General features: G+C 41.3%; 1 protein-coding gene across 2 annotated transcripts in view; it reads right to left on the bottom strand.

Annotated features, from left to right (window-relative positions):
• Positions 1-12046, bottom strand: part of TES (testin LIM domain protein) — a 36051-nt gene that overhangs the window by 17817 nt on the left and 6188 nt on the right. For both annotated transcript variants that reach the window (XM_044423075.1, XM_044423076.1), the window contains one exon: positions 3547-3632. In XM_044423075.1, the coding sequence (XP_044279010.1) occupies positions 3547-3632 (86 nt within the window). The remainder of the gene's footprint in view (positions 1-3546; positions 3633-12046) is intronic.

Raw genomic sequence — 12046 nt, 5'->3', positions numbered from 1 at the left:
CTCAGCAATTTCAAATAAATGAACTTGATTGCAAGACTTAGGGTGGAAGATATGAAGTTCAGGCAAGAATGAGTTATTTAAACAATTTTGAAAGGCCCAACAAATTGCAATGATTGTTACCCATTTCTGTTGATAAGAAGTAAATGTTTAGAATTAATAATATATGGGCCTGATCTGCACGTAACATCAACCCATGTTTTCTTTATTCTTGTGCTACCCAGGGTCTGTCTAGCAGATGACTAGGCAACCCACAATTTGTTTTCTCAATGGCTGGGGTGTTTCCCTCTTCTTTGGCCCACTCACTCCTTGTATAACAGATGTCTTTGCGTTTCTGTACCACGGTCAAATAGAGTGCTTCTGTGTTTTGTTTTGGCATTTTACTTGCCTGCAACCTCTGTAGCCTGGTGAAACAACCAATAGTACTGGGCTCACATGTAACAACAGCCCATTGTCTAAAAACAACTCAGAGTTTACAACCGAACAAATAAACCATGGGTTCTCTTCTTGGATTGACCGTAGTTAACAAACCATGGGATAGTATCCAGTGTTTGTCCAATGTTAAGTTGACCCACTGAAGACAATAAGACTTAAGTTAGTCACAACTTAAGCCCCATTCATTTCAATGGGGCTACTCTACATAGGACTAATCTTACTACTGCACCATAGTTTATGAGAACAGCTGGTCATCGTTTGCACATCACAACAACCAGGAATTCAACAACCAAGTGTTAAATAAGCCAAAACTAGCATTGTGTATCTGTCAGTTATCATGACCTGGTAATAAGTAAACAGATTGAACAGATTTGGTTAAAATTTTATGGGAAAAGGGAAAGATGAGGAGAAAGGACTGTTTTTGGTCATTTTCTATTTTTTCCTATTTTTTATATAACCAGCTTGGAACTGCTAGAATGATAAAATTGTTTAGTGTCTGTTTCCTTCCCTGGCACTTTTGATTTTCAAGTGTTCAGTGCAGTCAAACTGCAGTATTATATGAGCTTTGAAACCTGAACTATAGACAAACGAGCATTTAAAAAAAGATGCCCACTCCACATCTGATAGGCAGAAGGGAATAGTCTAACCCAGCCATACTGGGTGCCTCTGTGGCCTGAAGCTTCTGAGACTTCCCGATGCTATACCTGAATGAAGAGCAGGGGACAGGTGAGATGCCCCCCTGCAGGGCTGCAGGTCACGTGAGCAGCTGCACATGCAATCCCATGATCTGAGACTGTACCAGGCTGGTTACACACTGTCCTCTTGTTCCATTCATAAAATATAGTATTGAAAGTAGAGCTTTCACCTGATTAAAGAAAGCTAAGCCTTTATCAATCAGTTAATTAACAATAAAGTTTGCATAAGTAAAAAAAATGAAAACTCTAAAAGAAAAAGCATATTTGTTTTCAGATTGTGTGTGTATGTCACTGCATTAATTATCTTAGCAGAGCAGAGCATGAGAAAAAAGGAGGAAGGCCTCTCAAGCTGTTGACCGGAACCAATTTACGGAGAGCACATTACTCCCTTGTCGCAACAGCTTTGCTTGCTATCAGTCTGTTTCCATGTACAATTCAAAGTGTTGGTTATGACCTATAGAGCCATATACAACCTCTCATACGAGTCAGTCCAGGTCTTATGATCTTCAGGAGAGGTCCCTCTTTTGATACTACCACCTTCTAAGGCATGTTTGGTGGTGATGTAAGAAAGGGTCTTCTCAGTGGCTGCTCCCACTGAGGCTGCGGGATTCCCTGCCAAGGAAAGCTAGGTTTGCTCCTTCTGTGGTGTCCATCTGCTGGCAAGCAGTTCTGTTGGGTTGGGCACTCCTTTTATTCAGCTGTTGCCGAGCTTTTATTGTATTTTAAAGTATTGTTTAAGATTGTTTTAATCAAGATTTATGATGGTAAGCTGCCTTAGTTTCCATACTTTTAGGAAGGTGGTCATATAAATTAAACACATACATAAAATAAAGACAATGGTGCTTGCTGTCTGCAAGTTTTTGTAAGTGCTTCTACTAGAAAACATTCTGGTTCAGAGACGAGCTGTGCTTTGGTGAGCCATAAGTTGCCTGATTCGAATGTAACAGACAATTATGATTTGCCCAAACCAGGAATTGAGGGAGGGAATCGATGCATGTGATGTGAGGACGGAGAGGCAGAGTGAGGGAGACTGCAGACCGTGCAGCTGAAGCTCAGCCCTGGAAAGGTTCAGCCATTCTGGCCAAATGGAGTCAGTATTAGATCTCAGTATTATCAGGCAGAAACAGAAGATTTCTCTAATTTTAGACAAGAAAGCTTGAGAAATAAAATGTAGTAGTTGGAAAATATAGGTTAGCAATGTATTTGGCTGTTGTTGAGCTTTATAGTTTCACTTCATAGCTTTTCATCCTTTACACACAGCCAAGACTGAAATCTCATGCACCCTTCATCTATGAGCAAGCCCAGTGGAATGCACTGGGGTAAGTATATGTAACTTTAGGTTGTCAGAACCCATTTCTCGTTTTATTTATAACCTGCTTCATCTTAGTAAAGCATACTCAATGTGGCACATTGGGGAATTTGAGCAGCGGTAGTGGGCGCCATTGCAAAATGCCCAATTAGTGTACCGACACTTTGGCATCTACCTGTTGCATCTGCAGATTTCAAGCTACATCTTATTCAGCCAAAAACAAACAAAAACAAAAAGACCAAAAACCAAAACACTTTTTCCCCCCATTAGCCACTGTAATGCTTTTTAGCAATTCATTGTGTAATTCAACTAATTACTGGTGGTATGATAGAGCTAATGCTCCTTTTAAACCCATATTTTGGCAATGCCCTGTAGCTGAGAGGAAGAGATTACTGCATGGACAAATCAATATATTCTACATTGGAACAGTCTTAAATATTCACTGATGCATGAATGCTTCTATTTATCAGCTTCATGGAAATCAACAAACAGAAGGGGAAATAGATTCCTGCTCCGGGAAGATAAGCACTCACACTTCTTGTATGATAATGGATTGAAGATCTTACTGAGCTTCTGATATATGAACAGATGGCATATAGACACCACCTTCAAACCGATACTTATTTGGGCCAGGACTCAGGTGAGCTAGGTTCTAGTGCCCACTCAGGCCGAGAAGTGCACTGGATGACTCTGCACCAGTTACTGACTCTTAGACTAACCTACCCCACAGGGTTGTTGTGAGGATAAAATACTGAGGAGTACAATGATGATGTCAACTGCTTGCAGGAAGAGAGGCCGGGCATACACAAACTAAGAAAATGCAGGTGCTCTCAGACACCACAATGGGGACCCCCTGGCCTTGGCAACAAAAACATTTGATTTTCCTAATGAAGATCAATGTCTGGAAGAGTCACATCTTCCAGTGCTGATCTTTCACTTTCAGGCTTACAGATTTCAGACTGGTATGCATGACATTAGTTTTCCTATTCTGTGCCTATTTTGTTTGTCATGGTTTAAGTCCATGTCTGTATGATATACTCAGTGTTTAAAATGCCCACCATTTATCTGCAGTACAAGTGCTCCATTACATAGCAAAATATCGCCTCTTACCTCCAAAAATGTAGCTCAAATCCTTCACATTTATCTTTGCATTTCAGGCACGGGGCTCCAAATCCTTCTTCGTGTCCTAAGCCCATCTAGAGAGAAACAGGATACAGAAACATTATAGAATAATTATTTCCAAAGTCGTTTCTATTTTCTTAGCTGCTTGGTAACTTCCAAATTAAAATAAAAATCCCCTTCACTTTAATCACAGTACCAAAATAAACGATGCTAAGTTTCTCTATGCAAGTGGTACACCTTTTCCCTAACTCTGCCTTTTTTAAAGAAAGGGCTAAATTTTATGTAGCCCTTTAACAAGTTCTGTATTAGGGAGGCTGTAATACCAGCACTGATGTTTGGATTTGTCCGTGAGAGACATGCTGCACCATAACATATGATAAGTGTCTGTTGTGCACATGCACATGCGCAAACACACACACACCCTGCAGCATGACAGAGTAGCATGTGTGGGGCAGTCCCCTGTAGCCAGACCTTGATGACAACTGAAGTTTCCACACGGCAAAGACAGCACATGCGGTCATTAGAGGGATGTGCTGCATTTTGGACCAAAATAGCACCGCTAGCAGCAGAGGTAACAGGAAAGGCAGGAGCTGCAATCCAAAGATGCAATTTAGATGCCATGAAGACCTCAGTACATGCAGATAGAGTCTCCTTTGAAGGCTGGCAGCCAATCATTTTCTTAAGGAGGCAACTTGCCGTTTTTTCAAGAATGACTTGTTATTTCAGCAAGATTCTAACTGCAGAAATTGGCCAGATAGGCTATGAACAATGAGGTTAAATCAAAGGAAATTGAGGTGCAGTTGGCTCAAGAATCAAACCTCACTTGCTACTCAGTTGAGACAGCCTCTACCTTGTTCTGGATAGGAGAAATTCTAAACTGTAGGTTTAGACTGAAATAGAAATTCTAAATTGCAGGCAAGAAACTAGTCCTCGTTGGATAAAGACTCAAGTTTACTTCATCCCTTTCTCTTCAAACCTTGTTGCACAGCCTGAATAGCAAGCAACATGAGGGAAAAGTTTGAACAGTTATGTCATCAACCAAAGCAGAGACTCCAAATTTAGTACTAACTCAGGTTCTGGGGATATTATTTAGAGCCAAGAAAAAGAAAAGGGATTCAAGACAGACCGTACAAAAGCAAAACAAATCTGTTCAGTAGTGCCATGTCTTTGATAATCTGGCAGACTCCAGGAATGTGATATTCATACATATATTCATCTAAGTCTGAAGAAAATAGCTAGAACTGCAAATAGCCACTGTTCTTTCAAGAGCAGACTCATCGGTTTGTTTTCATTTTTTAAAGCTTGGCGCTTGAACCTGAAAGGGAAACGGCTTGTCCAAACAGCTTCTAGGAGGCAAAGCTGCAGATACTACCTGGGGCCAATGGAAGAGGATATTCCCACAGTCACGTGTGCCTGAACGATGGCCTTTTCATGTAAATTGGACAAAATAAATAGCAGCCCCGATCTTTTAGCAGGAACAATGGATACATACACAAAAAGGTATGGAACCTTCCCTATGGATAAAATGGAGGCCCAGGATAGGCATTTGTCTCACTACACAGTCCACTCTTGGAAGGGCTCCCAGAGGACAATCTTTTATCTAAAGGCATCCTTTGACCCTAAAAAAAGAGAACAGGGTCCCAGAAGTTGCCCACTGGTAGCTAGACAGGTTACCTCCTGGCAGTTTTTCTTGCTATGAGATCTAAATCATAGTAATAATGTCCAGACTTGCAACTACGCCTATAAATCAGCCCACGCAAATGCTATTCAAATCCGTGTCATCTTATGGTCTCTTTCCTGGTGGTGCATTCCCTCTTTTGGGGGTTTTGGACAAGGGGGCACCCTAGGGGTGTTTTCAGTGCATGACAGACAGGACAGCCTCACCTAGGACAGTTCCAGCTGGGCATCCCACAGACTTTCTGCTTACATGAAACCAAACCAGTTCCTTGTGCTACTAAAAGGAAATGTAATCCTAAAAGGAGCTAAGGAGTCAAAGGTGGGGTTTCTCAGAAGCCCCGCAGTGTTCAGTGGCCAATGGCCCTTATTCCCTCCTACTGAGTATTACCAATGGCAATTAAAAACAGGGAGCTTTTCTTCATAAAAGTCTGAGAGGCGAAACCCTGAGAAAAGGACAAATGTAACAGCAATGTAACCCTAAGGTCTGTAAAACCACAGAGTACAGAATACCCACTAAATTTTAGCTCTGTAGTTGCAAGGACAAATTAGGAAAAGATGAAGTATTAGAAATACCAAGTAACTCAAGTTTAGTATGTTTTGCTAGTTCTCATGACAGCAAGATATTTTCAGGTTGGTTTGCATGTGAAGGTAGCAATTTCTGAAGACAGCATTTCAGACTAGGGACCATTGTGTTGACACATTATAATTTTATAGTTTTCTTTTTAAACATCCTGAGCCTTTTGGACAATATCGCTTGGCTTGGGGAATATAAACAGAGAGAGAGGCATGATTGCTTTAAATGCCAGTTGGGAATTATTTATTGAGCGTCTCATAAAAGAGCAAAAATCACCAAATATGATGATCATATTAAAAAAGAACCCAGATTATATGTAATGCATGTTTTATACTACATGTATGCCCATGTATAAAACGGAACACTTTCTATCACATTTTGTGTCACAGTGCCCAAGAGAGGCTATCCAGTACTGGCTAGCCTGCAAAAGTTTAGACTAGCATTTTATTATTTTCAAATGACCAGAGGCATGGACCTAGAAGTCAAAGCAAAGCCGAATCCATACAGCACTGTAAAGTTCATACTGTGGTGCCTCAGAGAGGCAATAAATCTTCCAAAGGATTTCAGAATTGCCAAAGGGTCTTTAAAAGCATCTTGCATTTGATCTTTTCCAACTGCTGATTCTCCTTACTCTTGTATATTCAATTTCTACACATTTTCAGAAGAAAATTAGGTTGCTTTGAGCAGTCTGCAGCACGGGCAATGGGAGTTCAGGTTTCTGTGGCATCCAGAAGATAAAATTGAAGACGAGCAATTGTACTTGCTACTTTTAAGGAACTAGCTGCTGCTTATATTATGTAGTAATGCCCAACTGTGCTGGAAAGATTTTCTCGTATCTGACTCCGGTTTACTTATTTTAACGATGAATATCAGATGTTGCTGCATTGGGTCGAGCCCCTCTGCAAAGAGTGGGAACCAGGACTCATGGAGGCTCCAGCTGAAGGAAAGCAGTGGAGCAGCTATTTTTGTCAACCCTGCCCTCAGCCCCATCTTCATCTCTGTTGTTCTGGGGGTGGGGTCCTAATCCTCTGGGGCAGATTCTCCGGGGCATGGGAGTTGCAGGAGGAGCCATCAATGAGCATCACTTCTGTGCATGACTCAGTCTGGTTCACTAAGCTCTGCTCTGTGCAGCTCTGGATCCGAAATTGTATTTAAATTGTCAAAGTTGTTGATTTTGCAATGGATTTAATGTTAGTATAATTGAAATAAACTGTTTGGGTTGCTTATATTTTAAAATAAACTGATTCTTGATTGTGTACTCTACAGATGAAATACATTCTTGTGTTATGAGCTTCTTTCGCCACATCTGTGAAAAAGTGGCATACCAGTAGCACAATTTACTGTTTTCATTGGTTCAGTCATACATTAGTCTACCTTACTTAATCATTTCACACATAGCTCATGCTCAGGATGACACAACGAACAACAATGACAAAGTACTGGGACTTGGAGATCCAGGTTATAGCCTTCACTTGACCATGAAATTCACTGAATGACCTTGGGCCAGTTGCTGACTCTCAGCCTAATTTACTTGAAAGGGTTGTGTGGAAAAAATAGAAAGGTAAGAGTAGATTATGTAACCTTCTTGGCTTTCTTGTTTGAGAATGGGTGGTGGTGGTGGTGGTATCATCACAGTCACATTCTGGCTGGATTTGCACAATCACTTAGAAAAAGCAGCCAGGATGGCTTTACTTCCAATGCCACCCATGAGAGTTGCCCACTGTGCAATTGGCCTAATTAGTCTCACCATATATGGCTTGCCCTGCTGTCCAAACCCAGTGGGATGTGCAGTGCAGGGTGGTTTCTAAGCCATCTCACAGCCCTACAACAAGCCATGGGCTCTGCAGCAGTCTGGAAACCACCCCTGTGCACCTCACTGGATTCAGGTGACACAGCAAACCACGAGAGTAATTAGGCAAATCATGTGGCATGGCATGCAACTGGCAGAGGAAGGGAAAAAAGCACCAAGACCCTTACCATGAGAACCTGGCCAATATCATAAATTAAAGAGACCATGCAAAGAGGGCTTTGAGGAGGAGATTGATCAGGTAGAAAAGCAATGGACAATTTTTTTGCTGGACAGCAAGCTGGTGTGTTGTAATTCAGTCCCGCTGAAGTCGGTCAATGGATTACTTCTTGACAACTAATCTAAACACTGCACCTCTGATGCCGCTGGAAAAGTCTCAAGATGAATACACTACAAGCAAAGTTATATTCATACAACAATTATTGTCACTTGCCTGAAAACATGTGGTGCAATTAAAATACCACTTTATATAGGATCTGTGTAGAAGTTTGTCTGAACTCCAAAACTAGCCTTCTAATATGCTGGAAACTAACAAATTGGCTTGCATAGGTTTTTAAGAGCGGATGGAATCAATTTCTCCATAAATGGAATTATGGAAGAATGTAAGAGACACAGGTCATTTGAACTGTTGCCAGAAGAAGTTTGTGTATGTCAGTCGCTAAAAACTCTAAAAAACATCTGGCATTTCAAACATGGGCAGTCTTCTTTCGAGGCAGCCTGCATTTGAAAGGCATTACAACTCTACTGATTGAAGTCATCTGTTTCACAGTGCCTTCATGACTAAAATATTACTTCAGGGCCAAGTGTTATAAATGCTTACAGGCCAGCCAAATGTTTGAAAAAGAAAGCTTGCTTTAATCAACTTGGAATGTTTCTGGGGAGTCAACATTGGCTTGCTTTTTATATTAAAGAGCATTGACCAAACCTCAGCCTCCGTCTGCTGCTCCTCAAATGTCGCAGGAAAGAAATGCTGAATAGCCCCCCCACCCTTTCTCAGAACAGTAGATTAGATGAACATCCATATTACCAACTAATTTATTCATAAATAAATAGAGTCTACAATTTATAAACTGAGTCTCAATAAATTGAGTCTGGTTGGAGTCTACAATTTGGGGGAGTGGGTAGGTGAGGAGGTACTGAAAGGAGCTGGACAAATGCTGAGAGTCACCTAGGACAGTGGTGGCTCACACACACAGTTTGGATGATTCAGTCACACACAGTATAGACAAAGCACGGGTTTTTGTGAATAAACAAACAGGCGTATGGAAGCATGCCGGCTCCAAAGCACTGCCCAGCCACCAGCCAGATCCACTGCTTGTGCAACAGAGGTTTAGAAAATTAGGAACCAGAAATGAGCAAAAACATTTACTTCCAGAATGGGGCAGGTCAGCAGAGCTTGCATGACACAGCTGTCTTGGCTTATCTGAAAACAAGTGCTTCTGCTGATTTTGAAGGTTTCTGTGTGAAATGATACACTTCTGTTGCACACATAGTTGGTCCTGCTTGTGCAACCGAATCAGGAGCCTTGGAGCCACATGGGTTATAAATCCAGGTTGTTCTTTTCCTCACAAACTACAATTCTAGGCTTACACATTGCAGCGCACAATGCAGAGATGAGAAGTCCCTGAGTTGTTTAATGCCATGGAAATGTTCAGCCAGTGCAACTGTAGCTTGCCCACAAAGATGAAACAGTTATATATTCTGCTGCAAAAGGACATGCTGAAGATCCTAGCATGGCAACATATCCTGCGGAAGCTGCTGAACATCCTTAACTGTACTTGATGTGGTACCTGGCACTCAAGCTAGCTGTGCTTCAAGACTCCCTTAAAATATACAAATAGGTGCCCACAACGCTCCTCATGAGATCAGCAGACACAACCACCCATGGCCCGCACAGGCCTCCCAGCAATCTCCAAGAGGCTCTCTTTGCTCTGAAGCTTAGACAAGGGCAGAAGCAGGTGTTTTTCCCCTTCTTCAAACTGTATTGCAAGTGAGGTAAGGCTCTGTCTTCAATGGTGTAGTGAAAAATTTGAAGTGCAGGCATTCATTAAGACAGTTCACATAACCATGCTCCCAAGAAGAGTCCAAAATTGCAAGCGGGCTATGGGAGAAGCATGTGGTTGTGACCACTGGTAAAACCTGCTATGTGGACTTTTTCCATCTGATAATCCTGATCCTTTGGGGTCATCCCTTGTATTTGCACAGAAACAATTCATACTATGGGACCCAAGAATGTCAACTGTCAATAACAGATCAAGGCTAGATTGTAGTTTGAGTAATGAGTCAAGGGATTCCAACCCTAAAAAAGAGCAGCTTCCCTGATGAAGCCTTAACCAAACCACCACCTCTTCCTTTCAGCATGTCTCTGTAACCTGCTATATGCAGATAATTGTGTGCTATCAAGTTATCTCTGACTTATGGTGACACTTCCCCTCCCATGAATGAAGGTCCTCAAAACTCTTCTGCTCTTGACAGCCCTAATCAGCTCCCATAAACTCAAGGCTGTGACTTCCTTTATGGAATGGAACCATCTCAGATTTGGTCTTCCTCTTCTGCCTTCAATTTTCCCTAGCACGATTCTCTTCTCCAGTGAGTCTTGCCTTCTCATGATGACATGAAGAATGACAGCCTCAGTTTTGACATTTTTGTTTCTGGGGAAAGCTCTGGCTTCATTTGATTTACAACCACTTGTTTGTCTTTCTATCAGTCCAGGATATTTGCAAAGCTCTCCTCCAGCACCATGCCTCAAACACTTCAGTATGTTTCCTATAAATTTTCTTCACCGTCCAGCTTTCACACCCTTAAGTAGTGATGGGGAATAATAGTTCTGGGCTATTTTAAAGGACTGTTGTAAAAATTACTGAGAGAATACATATGCAGATTTGTAGAGCTGTACTAAAATCTGTTGCAATTAGTTTAATATTAATTTAGGAAAGTTTCAAGGAAAGTACAAGTTTATAGCAGACAGAATCCATGATTATGTTGATTCATAAAATGAAGTCACCGCTTCTCTTAAAACAATTGGATTTTGCAGCTTTTCATTTTTATGATGTTACTTTATTCCCTGAAAGATTTCTTACCTGCATTGGCTGCCACAGAGGACACACTCACATGGTTATCTAGGCCTGTCTGTCACAGAATTCCTACATGAATAAAGTAAATTCTGATCCATTTTGCTAACCAGCAATTCTGGCAATTCTTACAATACAGAGTTAATCTCACCCCTGTAAGATTAGGTTAAGAATTTTGAAGTTAGTTAAGAACAGGAGTTTGCCATTTTGTCACGTCTTAGCCTTCATCCAGAACTGGCACAGAATCTAACACTGGATTTATTAACACAGTGACTGGACCTCCATTTTTCCTGAAAGCTGTTTCCAAGGCAGCAGCCACAAAACGAGTTAAGAAAAGCACTGAAAAAACAAAGGCTAAGTGGCACTTTGCAGTAAACAGATGAAGGAACTTTACTTCTGCATGCTAAGTGTACATGCAGTACATCATTTCTAGCAAGTTGCCTCTTTTCTCTGTTTTTGCTGCTCAGGAGCATCACAGAATTTAGCTACCTTCAAATTACCTTTTATAAAAAGGCAGACACATTATTTAAAGAAGGATCATCTGAACAGGAATTCTTCTGCTTGCCATTTTCCATAAAGACAAAGCCTGTACAGTGAATTCCGATGCCACTGTGCCTATTTGGCCTTTCCCGGGGCAAAATATGCGATCATCGTACGCAAACGCGATGCCTGTCTGTGACCTACTGACACATTTTATGGAGTTCACCAATGTCACAGACAGGGCAAAGTGAATTCTGGCTTAGAACAAAGGCTTAACTAAGAGGGGTTTTAATAAAGCGCCAACTGTACTGCTTTCAGCATCTCCATGGTGAAGTTAATGGGAAATGCAGACACTAGGAAAAATTACAGCTTCTGCCTTCATGTATGAGATCATAGTGAGCATATAGTGCACTGTTTCAGCATCTCAGCTTTTAGAATATAAGACTAGATAGAATCAAGTTATAGATATACAGCATTACATAAAGGGGACATTTGTCTTAAATTAAAAGATGCTCCTACCACATGAAAGCACTTGTAACACAATCCTTCACACAGAGTCAGAGGTAAGACCCACTGTTTTAAACAGAACATACTCACTTCAGGTTTCAAAACTCACAGCATTCTTCAATCAGCTTGAGAGCCAGTGTGGTGTGGTGGTTAGAGGGCCTGACTGGGGACCTGGGAGTTCTGGGTTCAAGTCTCTATTCAGCCATGAAGCTCACCGGGTGACTCTGGGCCAGTTACTCATGTCCAGCTTAACATACCTTACATGGTTGTTGTTATGAGGACAAAATGGAGCTATGTAAGCCACCCTGAGTTTTCCAGAAGGGAGAAAATGTAAGAATATAAATACGACGATGATGATGATGATGATGTGTC

This window comes from Varanus komodoensis, unplaced genomic scaffold (assembly GCF_004798865.1).
Source record: "Varanus komodoensis strain SLA01 unplaced genomic scaffold, ASM479886v1 scaffold13_1, whole genome shotgun sequence".
In the NCBI taxonomy this organism is placed as follows: domain Eukaryota; kingdom Metazoa; phylum Chordata; class Lepidosauria; order Squamata; family Varanidae; genus Varanus; species Varanus komodoensis.
This window is presented reverse-complemented; position numbering and strand designations above follow the sequence as displayed.